General features: G+C 41.1%; 2 protein-coding genes across 7 annotated transcripts in view; one reads left to right on the top strand and one right to left on the bottom strand.

Annotated features, from left to right (window-relative positions):
• Nucleotides 1–1,356, top strand: part of GSDME (gasdermin E) — a 37,695-nt gene extending 36,339 nt beyond the window's left edge. For all 3 annotated transcript variants that reach the window (XM_059712578.1, XM_059712577.1, XM_059712579.1), the window contains exon 11: nt 899–1,356. The gene's annotated coding sequence lies outside the window, so the exon portion shown is untranslated. The remainder of the gene's footprint in view (nt 1–898) is intronic.
• A 1,946-nt stretch (nt 1,357–3,302) lies between these two features.
• Nucleotides 3,303–20,764, bottom strand: part of PALS2 (protein associated with LIN7 2, MAGUK p55 family member) — a 69,945-nt gene continuing 52,483 nt past the window's right edge. For all 4 annotated transcript variants that reach the window (XM_059712573.1, XM_059712572.1, XM_059712576.1 and 1 more), the window contains 6 exons: nt 20,212–20,311; nt 19,814–19,882; nt 17,713–17,874; nt 13,703–13,905; nt 11,691–11,819; nt 3,303–9,191 (listed from right to left, as the gene is read on the bottom strand). In XM_059712573.1, coding sequence (XP_059568556.1) covers nt 9,015–9,191; nt 11,691–11,819; nt 13,703–13,905; nt 17,713–17,874; nt 19,814–19,882; nt 20,212–20,311 — 840 coding nt within the window. In that variant the 3' untranslated portion in view covers nt 3,303–9,014. The remainder of the gene's footprint in view (nt 9,192–11,690; nt 11,820–13,702; nt 13,906–17,712; nt 17,875–19,813; nt 19,883–20,211; nt 20,312–20,764) is intronic.

The raw sequence follows: 20,764 nt of genomic DNA, 5'->3' as shown, positions 1-20,764 counted from the left end.
AGAAAAACGGGTCCATCTCTCCCTTTCTTCCTGTTATACAAAAACAGATGGGGCTGACACTCTGACCCAAAATTCATTGTAAATTGTGAATGCTAGGGAAGCAATTTCTCTCCATTGAAGGCTATGTTTTAGATGTTCTGTATGCTCTGCATACAGAATTTTGTATGTATTAGCCTCTAGATCAGCGGTTCTCAACCTGTGGGTCGTGACCCCTTTGGGGGTCGAACGACCCTTTCACAGGGGTCGCCTAAGACCATCGGAAAACACATATAATTACACATTGTTTTTGTGATTAATCACTATGCTTTAATTATGTTCAGTTTGTAACCATGAAATTGGGGGTCACCGCAACATGAGGAACTGTATTAAAGGGTCGCGGCATAAGGAAGGTTGGGAACCACTGCTCTAGATAATAATAAAAAAGCCTAAACCAAAGCACACCCACACAAAAAGATTGACATCAGACAGACAGAAAAGGAGCCATCCCAGCAAGTGTAAAAGCTTGGGTTACATCGAACAGGCGACAAAGGCATTTTATTTCTTAGCTGTTCCACAGCTGCCCTGACACTGGTCAGTTACCCTGCTGGACGGTGTCTTAACACTCAGCTACTGGGAAGGATGTATGCTCTGCAGTGACTAAAAAATGAAGTGTGAACGCCACTGGAGTACACATATTCTGCTGAATAAAATTACACTGAAAAAGTCTAATAGCAGGCCGCCTTCCCGTAGGGGTCTAGAAATGTGCGGTTTATCTGGCTTTGCCATGCTTCAATGAACGTACGAATTCTATGTCAAGAACAATGTGCCGAGCTCCCATGCATGATGGGTGTTTAATTTATAAAATATCTGTCAAAGGAAGCTCTGAACGTGTAGCTTTTGCCTTTTCTTGTCTCCACAGCCTTCTGTAAATAGCCTGGGCTGTCTCCCGGTCCCATTGCTACGGTCCCCTGGGACCTGCAGCCACTTGCTCTCCCTCAGCACCACCTAGTGCGCCCGCTGGGAAGCCTGTCCAGCGTGGGAGCAGCAGTGGTTAGAGAGAAACGTGCTACGTGACACAGGCTTTTCACCTCACCATCCTCTACTGCTTCCTGCTCTGAAGATGCTAATGAAGCAAGTAACCCTTTCATCACCTCTGAAAAATGAGAATAATCCATGTTCAAGTACTTGCATAAATAAACCTACGATCCATAAAAGAAAAGGACACAGCGGTGTACACTGTGGTGGCAACAACATGAAAAACCAGCACCTCATGCACAAACTGGAAAGGAACACGTCAACGTGAAAATGGTGCTAAAGTGGTGGCACCGTCCGTGTCTTTTGTCTGGTTTTCTGAAATAAATAAATATACAGAACGAACTGTAAACGGGATGAGTAATGGGAGTCTACTTGTGTGAAAAATGGAGACATGTATTGCCATGCGTGGGACAGAAACCTCACTGACCAGTTCACTAGAAACCCCATGGGCTCCTCTGGGGAGGGAGGGAGAGGTTGGGCAAAAGGTGGGGAAGGGGTGGTTCACCCTTCCACTCCTGTTAGAATTTTGTATGTATTATCCTCTCTAGATAATAATAAAAAATCCTAAACCAAAGTGCACACACACAAAAAGACAGACGTCAGACAGAAAAGGAGCCACCCAGCAAGTGTAAAAGCTTGGGTTACATCGAACAGGCGACGAAGGCATTTTATTTCTTAGCTGTTCCACAGCTGCCCTGACACTGGTCAGTTACCCTGCTGGACAGTGTCTTAAAACTTAGCTACTGGGAAGGATGTAGCCTGAGGCTGCACCAGGTGCTCCTGGCCCCCCAGAACTGAGAGAAGAAGTCTGTGTTTTAAGCTGCTAAATTTGTGGTAATTTGTTACTGTGCTGATAGAAAACTGACGGGTAGTAAAAGACGAAGTCCATAGGTTCTTAGAAACTGCGACTTTAAGCAAAACAACATGTAATGAAACCATTTTTAACCATAAGCTAACTGATACAAACACAAGTCAAATGCCTATGGCCTATTCCTGGTCACAAAAGCATCACCGCACTTCTAAATAAAGATCTCAAACACTTCAAATATTAGACAATGAAACAGATGTGAACTATACAAACATTTAAGAAAGATGAATAAAAACAAGAATGATTTTCCAAACTGACGATGCCAGTTCCTGGTCCCTGGTGGCTGAAGCCTTTCCAGCCGCTCAGGGCACAAGGCGGGAACGCACCTGGACAGGACACCCTTCCATCGCAGGGCCACTCACACCCACACACAGACTGGGGCAGTGTAGACACGCCAATTGATCCTACATCCCCACCTTTGGGATGTGGAAGGAAACCGAATGCCCAGAGAAAACCCACGTGCAAACTCCAGACAGTGGCTCTGGCCCGTAACTGATTTCCCCCGCATCAACGTTAGAATGAAACGACAATGAACGAAACCACGTTAATCCAGGAACTGCTGTAGGTCACACCGATTCTTTGGGAGACATCAGAAATACACCGAACTAGCAATTTCTCAACCATGAGGTATAGGATCCCAGAAACCAGCTGGGGAAAGAGTAGCAAAGTACCTTTTCTGGACACAGGCTTCCTGCACGCACCACGGTCACGCCTCCATCGCTCGGCCAGCCGGGTGGGTCCGCCGCTTCGCGGCAGGGCTGGGGCTGAGCTGCCCTCCACCGCACACCTGTCTCCCACCAGGTTTCTCTGGCAATGGTCCTAGGAGCACCCCGTGCCCTCTGAGCACGGAGGCCTTTTCTCGATCCTGTATTTCAGTCTTCTCTGTCTTGGAACTTCTTTCCTTGAGTATGTTGTGTTTGAAACTTGGGCTGGCATAGAAGAAACAATAGTTAGGGTTTCCTTGTTCAACAGGAGAGGCGGGTGAAAATTTATAAAACTAAATTACATTAGAGGCTTTTTATAAAAATCATTAGCATTTAAAAGAAGTTTCCAAAGCTAACCTCATAGTCTCTGTATTTTACTATCTGTAAGCCTCAGTTCTACTTATAAATGAAACACTACATTTTTCCAATATTAAATATTTATTTCTTTTTACATACAAAAATATTGTACCAGGCATATAGAATTTCACAGATTGAACATTTCAATAATTTTTGTTTGGGGCAGTATCTGGAAATGCGTGAAAAGAAAAATTTTATAGGGACAGCTTCTGAAAAACCAATAATTGTATTACAGAAAAATTTCATTTATACAAGGACAGTAATATTTCTTTTACACACGACTTAGCAATACAATTACTGGGAAAGCAGTAGCAATTAGTTTTTATTTTTGAACTTTTTCATCAGAAACTTACTTTAGCAGCTTTGATTTTTAGGTTGCCAACAAGATTTTGTCCTCCGTTAAAAAAAAAAAAAAAGAAGTCCTACAATCACTTCACAGACTAGAGGTTAAAAAGAGCATGCATCTGTGTTCAAAAAAAAGGTGAACCAAAATGCAATGGGCAACCCCCCACAGCAGCGTTTTCACAACAAACACTCATCATGGGCCCTGACGGACAAGTAGGAAAGGACGCTGGCGCCAACCCCTTCGCGCTCACTCGTCTACACAAAACCCGAGGCACCACTTCCTTAACAACCAACGTTACCGAACAGGCAGGAGCCAGTTCTTCTTTAAAGACAGCACACAGCCAAGAGCACCATCCATCTTGCATTTCAAGGGCAGACGGAGATGAGCTCTTGAGTCTGGTTCTGTCTGGAAGCTCGAAGGCCATTTCTCATTTGGACCATGTTTCCAGAACAAGCTCTGGGTGCTCCAGGCAACGTGACTAATACCCCTGCCCATCTCTCCTATTTAAGGATAAGAGGGAAACCACATCCTGACGGCCGAGAGGTTTTTCATGCTACGCGTTTCCCCTCCCTCCACGCTCCCAGGCCACCTTGACTGATGTGAGGAAAAGCAAATTTCAGGCATGGCCTGTCAGATTTATGTCTCTCCCCTGGCTTGCTATTGCTGAAGTACAATACGGACCTCAATTTCCGACTTTTAAAAGCAGAGCTGTGGGCTTCTGCTCTATGGTAGCCTGTTCAGTGGGACCCAACACAGGCTTACAAGCATGGAGTCTTGCATCTCCCAAGTTATAAGCACCATTTACGTTCACTGTAGATGTGTTCATTTAGTTTGTGCTGAAGATTAGAAAATAGTAAAAGCTAGTAGTAAAAAAAAAGAGAGAGAATCTTCGCTTCTGACAGACGGACTTTGGTGTGTGGAGGTCAGTTACCATTATAACGCTGCACCGCCAGCCAGCCAATGGCTGCGAGGCATCAGAGAGGGCCACTGAAATGCATTCGGTCAGGTTAGAGGTCCACCAATCACCTGAGAAACAGACCCCCTTTAGACTTAATACCACCAGGTAAACAACATGGGCTTCGGCGACAAGTTTTAGGCGTAAGAACAGGGTAGAGCAGCTCTAAGGGGCAAAGATCAGTGTGCCTTGTGATGTAGGAGAGCACTGGACTGCTTGCTTAATTGATTTGTGAGTGGTCTGGTTGGCAGCAAGGACTTGCTAAGCGTTTTAACTTGAAAAGGGATTCTAAACTAACATGGACCTCCTGCCCTGGGCCACTGAGAGCGGAACAGACCCTCTTCCGGCTCAGAGCTGTTCTAAAGCTGGAGACGGGATTCCAGGATGGCGTGCACCAGGTTCTGTTAGCTCTGGAAGAGGGGCACTTTAACAGAATGAAGAGGTAAGTAACCTCAATGCAAGCGCATACATATAACAGACAGACCAAGTAGACTTCCTAGTCTAGCATTTACCATATCAGAACTACAGATTATGTTTTGTAATTTAAGCTGAAGACAAACATTAAGTTAGCCTCATTTAACAAATGGAATATTAAAAGTAAAGGAACATAAAAATTTTGCTAAAGGTCAGGAGTCAGAATTAGGATCTCAGTCATTTTTACCAAAAGAGCAACTTTTAAAGAAGGTAGTGGAGTATACTGCAGAAGTGAAAACCATGCTTTTAAATTCTTACCTTGGACATTTGATATCATCATTTCCTTCACTTTTTGGCGATTAAAGACTCATTTTTTATTCTGTGCACTAAATCATTCCAGGAACACAGAAAGTAACATGACAGATTATGGGAAATATTTTAAAAATGAATAAAACTTGAAGCTAACGAAAAATTATTTAAAAAATAATCTTACCTTAAAAAATTACATAACTGTTATCTTCCTCAGCTATACAATATCTATCTACATAAAAACGGATATGATGCTGAATTATTAGTCAATGGAATTCATTCTTAAGTTTGTGAATAATTTTCACTTGTACTATATACAATAATGTTATCATTAAAATAGTGAATCTGTCCTAAGAACTCAAAATACATTATAAATGTTACTACATGAATGCTCTCAGCACATCCTTTGGAACAAGAGGAGGGCAGGTACCATAATCTCTAAGCCTGAACCATATAAAAAATTCATTAGAAGGTTTAAATAAGAATTTTCCAAGAGGTTTCCGTCTAGCACTTTCCTTTTTCCTTAAGGAAATTAAGTTATGATGTTAACCTCATGGGCTTAATACTTCATTTATTTTTCAAAAAGGCGATTAGTACCTGACTCAAGGTAAGCCCTTTCAAACAAAGTGAAAGAAGTTCCTGAATGCTTAAGAATTTGGAAGTAATCAAAAATTTAAGAATATTAGTTATAATTACATGGGTGAAATATATTTAGTTTTATTATTCATGTATTTTGGGAGAATTTTACATGTTCTATACATAGCTGTATATATACTACATATATATATAGACATAAACATTTAAAAAATGACCTGCTATCTATATACACAAAATTTCAGGATTGCCTTTTCCATATTTAGTATAAAGGTTTATTATTAAAAAATTATTGGCTCTCTAGCCTGTGATTTCTGGAAAAATTGAATATTTTTTCAGAAGTTGTAAAGGTACAATGTTAAGCAGGTCATTATTTTGATCAATTTTCAAACTTTTATGCTCAGTGTTTACCAATTCAAAATAATTATACCTAATTCCATGGCTATCCATCTTGAAAATCAACTCCAATCATGATCATGACACTTGTTATACATAAAAATAAGTACCAATTTAATAAAACGTTAAAGTAAAGATCGTTGTTTATTGTAATTAGGATATTATGGTCAAAACAACTAGTTTCTGGCCATAATCTATAATACCACATTGTATTTTACTGCTAGTTTGTATTTTCTAAACTTGTATTAATTACCAATTTGCTCTTTTAAGTAAAATGTGTCGTCAGCAATTATAAGTAGATTTTGCTAAATTACGGAATTTAGGTTCGAGCTACTTTTGCAGTAGTCATATTGGGTTTATAATAACGACTTTTAGTAAGCTATGCTCAGCAATTGTATAGTGAGAGTTGGCAAGAGTAAATCAAGCCCTGATGTACTGGATGTTCGATATTCCCGAAGCATCAAATAGAAATTGAGAATGCACAACCAAGGCATGGCTGTAATAAAGGTGAAATTCCACTGATAGCACGTCACATATATTCCAGTAATTAGGGTTAAATTTTACTTAACCAGAGACATCAACTCTGGGTATTTTTACATTTGAAAGTGAAAAATGTATGTGTATCTGCTTGTATATAAACAGTCATGCCCTGAATGCGGATACTCGCCTGCCCACAAGGAATCCTCCGGTCGTTAATGTCCAAACAGGAACATCATCTTTCCCGAAAGCATAAACACGTGTGTGCGTGTACTGTGACTATTAGCAATCGTTCAACATCACTTTAAACCACTTTCTCTTCAGCAAAGCTAATCATCTTAGCCGTACTCACGGCTGCGGGAGAATCCTGGGCCGCTGGGCCTGCCTGCCCCGAGATCTCTGTGGTTCCTGCGGACTCAGATGGCACTCGAGTTCCAAGTTCAGTGGCTTTACTGAGATACAATGAATTTTCTAAATGTATTCTCTTCAACTCTGGCTTCTCGGCTGAAATGAACTAAACTGCATCACTTATTTCATATTAGTAGGGAACTAGTGTGTATTTAATAGTTTCTGATGAGTACCATTCATAAGAGAAACAACTCCTTTACATAGAGACTGTTTTCTAAATAATATGCACTTTATCCCATATGATAGAGCTAAAAATACATATGATGTAAAAATCACCTCTATTTTGCCAAGATGGTTGAAATAATTTGTGGAGAAGCTGTTTGTGCTGCTACAAGGATCCCAAAGCTGTTCACAGACGAAGGCACACCGAGAACGTGGAAATGAAATTCCTCTTAAAACTTACAATGTGTGGGAACACTAAGTCACAGGACCTCACCTCAACACTGTGCTTGGACCCATGTTGCTCGGAGAAGCCAATAATGTGACATAGATATAGGCGGTTTAAAAGTTATCGAAGATATTAAATGAATGTGATACATTTTGCCACCAATTTCCTATCCTATGGACAAAGAACATGAATTTGTGTTCTGGATATGAAATCCTGGAATTTAAAAGTATCTATGGATTTCCACTCTTAAAATACAGCAACTTGAGAGTTTTGTTTTATTGTGAAAAGATTTACAACAGTGTGCGCGTACCACTCACCGCCTGCATTTCCCCCTCCGCCAGCCCTCCCGCGGGCATTCCATGTGACAGCCCTGGTGGCGGAGAACAGGCAGCAGCCAGGTGCCTGCCACCGGACAAAGACAACCGGACCGAACCCTTCAAGTGTGAGGACTTCTATGTGAACAGCAAGCAGCAATATAAAATACGGACGACTTAGTTCGATGATGAGCTGCATCTCTGAATACTTTTCAGGAAGAAAGTATACCACCCAAGAATCCTAAAGGAACGTATTAACTGGGGTTGATTTGGAAATTTGTATATATTAATGCATCTAGAGGAGAACTGTTTTTTCCCCCTAATCATTAAACAAAAGTGCATTTCCTTACAGAAATGTAAAAAAATTCAATACATATTATATAATATATATACACAATGTATACATTATATAATGTATATGTTATATATAGGTAAAATAGCTGACCATTATTTCCAAATTTTAAAAATCATTCAGTGGTCTGGGTTTTCTACACAACACATTGAACAGATAACCTTAACGATCACATCACACTTCAAATAGCACACTGGTTGTTCACAGCCCTGAACTTCAAACTCAGAGGCATCTTTACGCATCACAGAAAAAGGCAGAGGCATGATACAGTTGCTGACCATAGCCTAATAAAAACCTGTATAAGAAGTTCGTTTTTGTCCATTAAATTTTTACCTGTGAAAAAAAATAAACGGCAAGTGTCATTTTGCTGTTTTACAGGAGGCACTCTCTGAGCCCACCCAGCTCGCTTGCTGTGTACATGGTAACTTCACACCAGCCTGTCTTTGCGACAAATGAGAGTGCAAGGTATTGCTCTTCATTTTTTCACTAAAGATAGAAATGAAGGGGGGAAAACCCAATACATCTGTATAAGTCAGACTGGACAGCCATAGATCTCTGAAATAATGAAGCTAATTAGCATTGAGCGGACTTCTGATGTCAGATTTGGACGGTGGTAGACTCGCTGTAGCACTGACATTCAGGTTCTGCTCCTTTAAGAAATTATATGAGGAAAGGCCAATAACGACTATGTTCTAGAGTAACTTCCCCTTCACTTGTTAAATACTGAGCTAAATGGCAACTTTACAAAACGATTTCAAGTATTCATTATCACAGTGAGAATGTGAGACCAAGGTTCGAATGAATGAGTTGGAAATTCTTGTGATGAAAAAGGCAAGGGCACTAAATTAAAGCATATACAAAATGCTTCAACGCATTTCTTTATGTGATATGAATAGATTGTCCATAAAAAGTTAGAAAAATTAAGATAAATTATATATTAGTACCCCTTCCCAGCCACACTGTCTATAAAAATTCGGAAGAGTGTACTGGCATTTCAATCTATGGTAAAAAGGCCTGGCCTCGCAGACATCTCCGTGCACGCGTTTTCCCAGTAGTAAGTTTATTTGCTGTCGTCACTTTCTAAAAGCTGCATTTTAATTGTGAACCTTATTGACTCATCAGTACACCCAGCTGATGGGGACCCACTGTGGCTCCATTCTCAGGTTCTCTATGGCAGTTTGTAGTTTCTCAAAGGCTTTGTCTAGATTGTCGTTTACGATGATCAAATCAAAATAGTGGTTGTATGCTCTCTGAATTCGTGCACTTTCATCCACTGTTTTCTTCAAGTCAGAGTCCTGTCAAAGAGTTTTAAAAGGAAATGTTTTTATTATAATGTATATTTACTTGCTCAAATAGCAATTCAGAGTGAACATAAGAAATTAGTAACTTGGATAATTTTTTATTGTAATTCTGATATTAATTCTCAAAATCTAATCCATAGAGTGTTAAAAAGACATTACCACCTATTCCTGTACCCATCTTCCCAGCCGCGTTCATGTGTATGCTTATGAGTACCCTGTATCTTCTGTTTCATTGACATTTAGGATAAGATTCCTAATTTAAAAGACTGCTGACAATAATTTTAGGATGAAATCTAATGGACTCTAGATTATGGAACCCAATTTCTAGTGATTGTTAAGCTCAAAGCTAAATTTGCTGCCTATTTCCAGGAAAGAAAATCTTACAAATGTATTTTTGAAGACTAACTTCACATTATTATAATATTTTTTGCTAGCATCTACACTAATAAAAGAGAAATATGGTAATTGGCGTACGACGATACCCTTTTCATTGGCTAATCAGGGCTATATGCAAATTAACTGCCAACTAAGATTGGCAGTTAACTGCCAACAAGATGGCGGTTAATTTGCATATGTAGGCACAATGCAGGGAGGCGAAAGGGAAAGCAGGAAGAAGCCCCCTGCCACTGACAGTGATCGGAAACCCAGGGGGGAGCTAAGAGCTGGGGGGCAGGGCAAAGGCGGCCCTGGGGCCGCCTTTGCCCTGCCCCCCAGCCATGATCAGACAATCAGGCGCCTTTGCCGCCCTGGCCAGTGATAGCAGGAAGTAGGGGTGGAGCCAGCGATGGGAGCTGGGCACGGTCGAAGCTGGCAGTCCCGGGAACTAGGGGTCCCTTGCCTGGGCCTAAAGCGAAGCCCACGATCGCGGGGCCGCTGCCACTGCGGGTCCCCGCTGCCCGGGCCGGATGCCTAGGCCAGAGGCGTTAGGCCTGGGCAGGGGCGGAGCCTGCAACCGCAGGGAGCTGGGGGTCCCCTGCCCAGGCCTGACACCTCTGCCAGAGGCCTCAGGCCTGGTCAAGGGGCCGATCCGGTGATTGGTGATCGGAGGGTGATAAGGGTCAACTCCTCTGGCCGAGGCATCAGGCCTGGGCGGGGGGCTGAGCCGGGGATTGGGGGGATATGATGGTCCCCTTGCCCAGGCCTGAAGCCTGGGTCAGAGGCGTCAGGCTTGGGCGGGGGCCAGAGCCAGTGATTGGGGGGAGATGGGGGTCACCTGTCCAAGCCTGATACCTCTGGCGGAGGCGTCTGGCCTGGGCAAGGGGCAGAGCCAGCAATTGGAGGGGTCTGGGGGTCCCCTGCCCAGGCCTGATGTCTGGGCCAGAGGCATCAGGCCTGGACTGGGGGCAGAACCAGTGATGGGGGGAAATGAGGGTCGTCAGGCCTGGGCAAGGGGCCGATCCTGAGATTGGAGGGTGATGGGGGTCAACGCCGGAGGGCTCCCAGTATGTGAGAGGGGGCAGGCTGGGCTGAGGGACACTCCCCACCACCCCCCCCCCACCCAGTGCACAAATTTCGTGCACCGGGCCCCTAGTTACTTATATATTATAGAATATTTCTAGTCATTTTAGAATGATGTAGGGGAATACATAATGGGTTCTGCATGAATAAGAAAAGCTTTTACAAGTGTTTTGAAATTTCACAATTCTACATGTTCTTCAAATATTGAGTTTCTATTGAAGTGTCTACTGTGTTTCATTATTTATGGATATAACAATGAATAGGACAGAGGGGGTTCCTACCCTATTGTGAAGGAGACAGATAAAGGGCAAATAAACACAAGAACTTGTGGAGTTGTAGTAAGTTCTATAAAATAAAAAAATCAGGAACAATGCATTTTAAGAGATCTACTTACAAAGACACTGAGTACATTACTTTTAAACTGAGAACCAAGTGGGAGAAAGAGCATTCTGGGCAGAGAAAACAGCAATGCCAAATCCAAGCGGGAAATGCCTGGATGTGTGAAGAGACCAAAAGACCAGGAGGCACAGACAGTTATGGGGTGAGGGGAGTAGTAAGTTGAGATGAACACGGAAGAGGTCATGAAGGACCCAGATGCAATGGAGACATCCCTGGATTATGATGGTGGCAAAAGGTATGGAAATGACCCAGACTATTTACCTATGTGGGTGATAAAACCATTAGGATTAGCTGATGGGCTGGATGTGCAAAGTGAGGAAAATGACTGAATGGAGATGCTCTTGGGTTTCTAGCATGAGTTAAGTGGGTGGGTTTAGAAGATGCAGAGTAGGGATGGAGAGAACATGATTTTTTTGGGGGGTGGGGGTAGGGGTGGGGGAGGGAAAGCAAATATTCTACGTTGTACACGTTAAGTTTAAGATGCCTGTGAGGCATCCAAGTAGGTGACTGGTTATGCAAGTCAGAGCTCTGAGGCCCGAGTTATCTATATATAAATTAGGAACCACCAGCATAACAATAGGAAAAGGACAGATTGTAGAAGGAAGTAATATTGTTAACCTAAGAAGAAGTGCTCACCGTCAAAAGCTTGGTAGCAATGCCAGCGTCCACCACAGCTTTGTGCATGGCGCGCAACGTCTCCAGCTCTGGAGCAGCGATGAAGACAACGTAGGGCATGAACTCCGATGTCCTCAGCACCTTCAGGGCCTGTGCAGGAGAACCACCACACACCGACTTACATAGGATTAGAATTTGTACTGTTTCCCTTTACTTTTCACTAAATAACCAAAGTCTATCTGCCTCTTCCTAAGGATTAAGAATATAACTGAACACTTGCCCCACTTCTATCCTTTGATTCCATACAGTACTTTCCTAAAACAGTGACCCATTAATTGTGTTCTGACCTCTCTACTCTTTGAGCTTCCTGAACAAAAAAAAAGCATTACATTAATGAAGGACCCAAAAGTCAGCAAGAACGCTGTAAATGTTTTTTTTTATGTTAATTATAGAATTCTGCTAATACTGAAAAAACTAGAAATAATTTCATTGTCTACTAGCTGGAGAGTGGTTACATAAGTTAATATATTATCTATATTATGAAATATTATGCAGCAATTACAAAGAATAAAAAAAGCACTACAGCAATCAACATGAAAAGGTCTGCAAGAAACATCGTATTCCCATATAATAAAAGGGTAATATGCAAATTGACCCTAACAGCAGAATGACTGGGAATGACTGGTCACTATGACACACACTGACCACCAGGGGGAAGATGCTCAATGCAGGAGCTGCCCCCTGGTAGTCAGTGCGCTCCCACAGGGGGAGCTCTGCTTAGCTACAAGCCAGGCTGATGGCTGCCAGTACAGCGGTGGTGGTAAGAGCCTCTCTTACCTCCTCAGCAGCACTAAGGATGTCCGACTGCAGCTTAGGCCTGCTCCCCGCTGGCAAGTGGACATCCCCCAAGGGCTCCCGGGCTGCCAGAGGGATGTCTGACTGCCAGCTTAGGCCCGATCCTCCCCCCTCCAGGGAGCGGGCCTAAGCCAGTAGGTGGCCATCCCCCAAGGGGTCCCAGACTGCGAGAGGGCACAGGCTGGGCTAAAGGACCCCCCCCCCCAAGTGCACAAATTTTTGTGCACCGGGCCTCTAGTTATTTAATAAAAAGAACTAAAGGTTTTGTATAGAATTTTTCATTTATGTAAAAGAATCAATAAAAAGAGAAAACTATATATATGTATATGTGTACATATATTATAGGGTGTCCCAAAAAATGTATACACACACTTTAACAGCTGATAGCTATTAAAATGAAATGTATTTTAATAAACACTGCTTTTATAATTATTCAGTGTGTGTATACATTTTTTGGATCACCCAGTATATACTAGTATGTGTGTGTGTACACACACACACACACACACACACACACACACACACACATATACAAATATATAATTTTTTACTTAAGGCATACTAAAAAGATACACTCAATAATATTTACTTCTGAGTAGGGAAGCAGAAGGGTGGGAAGGGTCAGTGAGAGAGACACAGAATGGAATGGGAATGAAATGAATATTTGTGTGTGTGTGTGTTTGGTGGGAAGGGGCGTGACTGCAAATTTTTATTCTTTTTAATTATCTTTAATTAAAGAATTCTTTCAACTACACTTTAAGTTCAATATTATTTTACATTAGTTTCAAGTGTACAGCACAGTGGTTATATACTCTATAAAGTGTTCCCCCTGATATTTCCAGTACCAAACTGGCACCATATGTAGTTAATGCAGTATTACTATATTTCCGAGGCTGCACTTTACATGCCGGTGACTATTTTGCAGCCTGGTTTAAATTTTAAATTTCACATTTTCTAATGTATGCATTTATGTATTACTTGAACAAGTAAACAAACACTAAACTTCTGTCATGTTTCTAGTGCCTGGCTAATTGATCAGAGATTTATTTAACTAGTGGATGCATAACAAGGTTCTCTACCAGGTAATGGAGGGAAAGGGCTACCTTCACAATCTCAAATCAAAACAAAAACTCCATGGGAAATAAAACAAAATCAGCTTTGGAATCCATGCAGCTTACTTGTGGGTTGACATCCAAAATGCAAGTTCGTCCAGTTTGGACAACTTCAAGAATAGAGTCAATCTTGGTTCCATAGAGATTTCCTTCATATTCCCCATGTTCCAAATATTTTCCAGCTTTAATATCTGCTTCCATCTCAGACCGTGACACGAACTTATATGCCTGGCCATCTTTTTCATCTTCCCTTGGTTTCCTTGAGGTAACTAAATAAAATAATGTTGGGAATTTACACAAAGAGAATGCAGGATTTTAGAAAACAGACTAAAATGAACAGGGTAGCTTAAGATGCTTCTGTTTAGTGTCTATGGCCAAATCTGCCTGCTTCCTATTTTTGCAGATAAAGTTTTACTGGACCACAGCTACGCTCATTCTTCTTACCTATGCTTCACTTGTTTTATACTGGTGGAGCAGTTGCGGGAGAGACTAGATGACCTGCAAAACCTAAAATATTTACCACGTGGCCCTTGAACAAAATAATTTGCTGATCCCTCATTTACAGGAATGCTTTAAAAGGTAGTCCCCAATATATAATTTGTATCCAAAAAATGTGCTAGATAAGGTCAGTTTGAAACTCAAAATATGGTTACCTGGAAGCAGAGTCCTGCATCTAAATTCTTAATTGTGGTGAATCCTAGGAAGTGTGAGGTATGTTGCGAGTGAGTATCTTTTCCAGCTGACCCGCACTTACTCCCCTTTCCTAAGGAATATCAATTATGTCCTCTCTTTTCACTCTAACATTTCCTAATTGAGTGCCAAGTAACTGAGCAAAGTTCTCCTATTCTTAGTTGGTATTGTCCATTTTCTGAAGTGTACTTTACCCACAAATTATTCTTTATTTTGTCTCAATGCCTTTATTTCAGCTTCCTGCTTTTTTATACTCCTATTTATTATATTTTGTGTGTTAGTGGTGGAACTAGCCACCTCAAAGTTATTAAGGTCTATTAACTTTCTCTCTTCTGATCTGATACGTGTATTCTTGTTCAGAGAATGAGAACAAAGAAACCAAGTGGAAATTTAGAGGATCCTTTTGTCTGACATTTTAGAGCTCTACTAGTAAATACTTTCAGAGACATACCCCTGCAACTTGGGCCATACTAGGAACGGACTATTATCACCTTTCAAACTCTTGCAAAGATGCAGAGATAGGTACTCTCTGCCAACCTGTTAATACTAGCTTGGAAGGAGGGAAGGAGGGGAGGAGAGGGAAAGGGGGCACAAGAGAGCTACTTTCAAATTTAGCCTTAATCTGAGCTTGGCTGGATCAGATATAAAAAAGTTTTCAACTTCTAATCAAATACTTATGCATGCAGAATATCTGAAGAAACCATTAAACACATATACTTAAAATTAGAAAGTAATTCAGATCAAAAGGTGATGGTATTCAGACTATCTATAACAGTGGTTCTCAACCTTGGCTGCACATTAGAATCACCTGGGAATCTCTTTAAAATCCTGATTTCTGGGCCTCATCCTCCGGAAATTCTGTTTCTTTGTTACTGATGTTGTGGCCACACCCCATAACAAAGAAACAGATTTCCAGGGGATGAGGCCCAGAAATCAGGATTTTAAAAAGATTCCCAGGTGATTCTAATGTGCAGCCAAGGTTGAGAACCACTGATCTATAATAAACATAACACATCAAGAAAACTTTCATAAGAACAAAATGAACTTCAAACTCAATAAATCAAACAAGCGTTGCCGAGGATGTGAAGAAAAGAACAAACCCTCGTGCGTGGTTGGTGGGAACGTACACTGGTGCAGCCAATGGGTGTTCTTCCATTGACTTTTTTTTTTTTTTTTTAGGGAGAGTGGAAGAGAGAGGAAAAGACTGAGAGAAACACATCAACTGGCTGCCTCCTGCACGTGCCCCGACCAGGACCTGGGCCAGGGAGAAGCCTTGACTGGAATAGAACCCGGGACCTTTTGGTCTACAGGCCGATGCTCTATCCACTGAGCAACCCGGCTAGGTCTGACAGTGAACTTCTTTTTTTTTTTTTTTTTTTTTTTTAACTTCTTAACAGAACTGGATTCAAGAGCTACATCTTTTGAGTTTTACAATCTAGAATTTCTACTCTCTGCTAAACAATACATCAGATATAGGGCAGAAAATATACGTCTTCAAATACAAAGATGCACAAATGACATCCCATACACCATTTCTTGTGAAGTTACAAGAGGATGTGTCCAGCAAAACAAGGTCATAAACCAAGAAAGGAGAATGGGGCCCAGGAACAACAGTTCTGAGCCGGGACGGCAGCAACAGGAAAGACATCACTGCGGCAACAGCGGGGCAGTCGAGACACAGCCCGCGGTGCTCACTAGTAAAAGGACTGAGGTCTGAGTCAGAGGTCTCCAAGCAAAAGTCACGGCTTCATAGATAAGTGAGTCTTTGGCTTAAAACAAAACTATACACATAAAACCAAGGTAAAGAGGAGAAAACAGGACGTCCAGTGATGGCTGGGTGGGGGAAGGAGGGGAGGCTGTGCAAGAAAATAAGACGGGGTTAACTGAAGCTAGAGTGACCGCTACGCTGGAGGGCAGTCAGGAAGTCATCAGACGAGGCCTCACTGGACAAGGCAAGAAATAGCAGAATGAAGACAATTAAGAAACAGGGAAGGCTATCAGAAGAAATAGCAAAAAGAAAGAGAAGCAACTGTTTGTAGTAAGTAGGCCCAAGGCGGGGGTAGAGGAAAATAGGGTTATATTTTCCATTATTTAAGTACTACTTGGTTAAAATATTGTACATTTTTTAACTTGCTGAAAATAAAATACTTCACAGTTCTTTGACCACAGTGAGGCTTTAACAACCACTGAACTAGGATTTGTCTGAGTTTCATGATTCATGTGCTTACGATGGAAACAGCACATGAGGGCAACAATAAGGTTACTCCTCCAACCAAGCCCTAAAACTTCAGCAATGAAGCTGCTGTCCTACCAGACAACTAAAGGCTGTACTCATTGTACACTCAGTGGTCTGGGTTTTCTACACAACACATCGAACAGATAACCTTAACGATCTTACTAACGATAGTAAGGCTGTGCCTTACTAATTCACTCACTGAGAATTAAACCTCAAAACAAGCTGGATAACAGAGAAACTCTAAAACTCATTGAAAGAGATGGAGTGACATTAGGCTATGATCTGACTCAGGACAGCTTAAGGGCCCTAATATACGTTAAGAAATACTGGGTTAGTCACGAAGGGGGCAGCAATAGCGGCACAGAAAGGGGAGCTACAGAGGCAACACTGGCTCGTCTCCTGCCTTATTCAGGGACAGAACATGTAAGTTCCGAGAAGGGAAAGCTAGTGCATCTTCGAAATAAAGCAAATGTGTATTAGTCCTTATAATAAGTCAGTGATATCATCTCACTCCTTGACGTAATCCCACTCTCATCAAGCATACTTCTGACAATACTACTGAACTTTACATGTAGATATGCAAATAAGGAAAGAATGCAAAAATCATGAGTGTTTGGTTCACGTAATGGTTATACTTCCCATCAGCATCGTTTTATTTTCTCTATCAATCTCTGTGCCCTGAATTAATGCCGCCTGCCCTGGAAGATGAGTCCCTCCTGATGTGCAATCCAAAACCAGGACCATGACCTTGCAGGCTCACGCAAGTTAACAAAGGGATGGCCACACTGAGAGGTGACTGAGGACCCAGCAGCTTTCTCCCTTTTCTTTACACCAAAATGGGTGAAAAATACAACTTTTCCCATAGACACTGGAAGTAAAAGAAACTACAGAGTTAACGCTGTTTTTGCCGCAACTCTTACTACTTGTGCTCAGCATTTCTGAACTACAGAGTTTGGAGGAGCGACTGCCACCCGGCGGCAGGCTGACGGGAATAGGGCTACCTCCAGACGGCCGTAGAGTAGCTGCCAATATCTTCTATTTGCTTGTTTTCATTGACATAATAAAAAACTATTTGGGACTAAAGATCACAATTATCTGCCCCTACTACATTTTCTTGCCAATTAAACAGAGAAGAAAACACACAACTTACATGGCACCGTGGTTCCAAATCTAGTGGGATTCAACACTATGAACCTGTTTTTCAAGCTCCTTCGTCCCACACCCTGAGCTCCTATTAACACTAATGTCCTTCTCTGGAAGGGAGGCATTCTGGCGACCTCCTCGTAGATCTGGATTTCATGACGGTCAAATTCTGCAGGTAAAGGGAATGGGAAACACCACATTCAATTGTCTTTCATGTGGATGAGAAACTTCTGCTATGCTGTTCAGTAATGACTTAATAAGCATGCTAGTGAAATATCACTTGAATTGTACTCAGCACAGATGTTTTTATTAATTTGATAAAATACAAGAAATTATTTTATATTTTGATTTAAACATCTGCTGCCATCCATTTGTTTCTTAAAAATTTGTCCAGCCAAGCTAGAAAAATACCCATGCTTTATCCTTATCAAATATTCTATCGATAAAACCTTCTTATCAATTCTTGAGTAGAAATAATTCCTTTAATATATTTATATTATAATCTGGTGACAAATAGTTTATATAATTTATTTGGCTAAAAAGTGTGTATTAACTATAGAGGACAGCAGTATACCTAGCGTGGTTGCTTCAATAAGTCCTTATAGAATGAGTGTGCCCTGCCAGTGTCATAAATGAACAAGTACTATCTTGGTGACTCTGCAAATAAGTTTGATTAATAAATGCATATAGACAACGTACTGACATTTAAATATTAAGATTCTGAAAATATGTATAAAATAAAATATAGGATCCAAATTATTTTCACTGGAAATACATTCCAAAATTACATTCATAGTCAATGGTGAAATTATAATTTTTCTATTTTATAAGAAAGACTTAAGAACACATATTCATGAATAATAAGGCTAAACTGAGTTTGAAATATTCTATTGCTATCATTATAGCTATCATTCTCAATCTATAGTAAGAATACTCCTTAGGTTATTTTAACAGCAACTCTTTGCAGTTTTCCCACAGTAGCTTAACCAATGTTGAGGAAGAGCCTATTATCTCCTTATTTATTATATTATAATTTATTATTATATTTCCCTTAGAGTAGTGGTCGGCAAACTGCGGCTCGCGAGCCACATGCGGCTCTTTGGCTCCTTGAGTGTGGCTCTTCCACAAAATACCACGTGCGGGCGCGCACGGACAGTGCGATTGAAACTTCGTGGCCCATGCGCAGAAGTCGGTATTTTGTGGAAGAGCCACATGTGGCTCGTGAGCCGCAGTTTGCCGACCACTGCCTTAGAGTATGCAATTTAGTTTATTACCAGTGGAGAGGCAGCTCTGAAGTCAAGAAAGTGCTTTAAAATTGACAATCCTTCGAGTAAGCCTCCAGAGCTGCACGGCATTCCTATCAGCCTCTAAACCAGCGGTTCTCAACCTGTGGATCGCGACTCCTTTGGCGGTCGAACAACCCTTTCACAGGGGTCGCCCAAGACCATCCTGCATATCAGATATTTGCTTTATGATTCGTAACAGTAGCAACATTACAGTTATGAAGTGGCAACGAAAATAATTTTATGGTTGGGTCACAACATGAGGAACTGTATTTAAAGGGCCAGCAGGTTGAGAACCACTGCACTGAGAGGAGAAACGACGGCAGTTGTCCTATTTATCTTTCCTTATGTCTAAAAGATTTAAGAAAGAGTCCTCCAGGATCAAACCAAGATTCATTGGTCAGTACTATTTTCCCAAAAGAGCCATGGACAATGTTATTCCTGAATATAGTTGCCTTTAATCATAACTCTTTCAGACCTTCATAAAGGCATTTTGCTCTTTAGAAATGCCACATAAATTATCAAAATTCTCTGAACAAATAGTTTCAATTATAACACTGCTCCTTTATTAATATAAGCATCCTAAGCAATTCACTGTGTTGCAAATTATAAAACAAGCAAATTGGTCATAGTATAAGCATATATAACATCAGAATTTAAATGTCTTCATATTAAATTGTACCATGTGTTCACATGCCAACCCCTTGAACTGGGTACTAATCTGAATTATATTCATTGAAAATTATATACGTAGACTCTATGCCACACCAATTAACATTATAAAGCTATTTCACTTGGACTTCTCAAAAAGTATTGCAAACACACCTGCATTTCTGGTGGTGAGATACATCATCTTTTTCTTTTTTTTGCTACTTAGGGTTCCACAAAAAGGCCCTAAAGGATGAAAAGACAAATATAACTTGAATGTCAAAATACGATACAATTGCCCTGTGGATTCATCAGGGGTGGGAGCATGATCTTCCCAGTGTTGCATCCTACAAAGCAGAAGGGGGCAGGTGAGCCATACTGAATTCTGGTACCATACCAGCAGGTGGCAGAACGGGATCGAAAAGTTTACTTTTGAGAGACACAATAAAGCAGATAGATGGGAGGGATTAATTCTAGACATACAGTAAATAAATTCACTTGCTAATTCAGATGAAAGAGGCAAAGAAAGGTGTCCACAAAGGACAACTTGTTACTTATTATGTGGAGCTCATCACCTGAATTGTCCCAGTCTCTTCTAACAAATGCCTTTCTCTTCTCTTCCAGGAACTGGCTTGGAATGAGGCCAGCGCTTCCTCCCTCTTTTACGTGGCTAGCCTAGAATCAAATTAACGAATTGCATATCTCAGTGACCAAAACTTGAGACGATATTCTAAAAAGTAGAACAAGCAGTAGTCAGTAAAAAATACCACATTTGCTCTTAAAACTGACCTTGAGATTTAAATCCATGGCATTGTCAAGTCATTTAAACACTTTAGCACTGAGGAATCAAGTGGCACCTAGTCAACCCACCCACCATCTGTAAGAAAATTTTGGGACCAAAATAAAAAAGTACACAGGCTCTTTAAATTACCAAAACTTTTTATTTTTAACACCAAGTTAGTCAAAGAATGGAAAGAAAGGAATGCTAGCTAGTGTATGTATTTACAGGAAATTTTATCTAGCATCCTTTAGTAAGATATTACAATCAGCCTTAATCCTACCATGTTGGTATTTCCTGACGCCAAATCAAAGAGAAAGACAGCATCGGGAAAACAGAGGGGAGCATTT

This window comes from Myotis daubentonii, chromosome 10 (assembly GCF_963259705.1).
Source record: "Myotis daubentonii chromosome 10, mMyoDau2.1, whole genome shotgun sequence".
NCBI lineage: Eukaryota > Metazoa > Chordata > Mammalia > Chiroptera > Vespertilionidae > Myotis > Myotis daubentonii.
The sequence above is the reverse complement of the archived record's forward strand: the minus strand, read 5'-3'. Positions and strand labels throughout refer to the sequence as shown.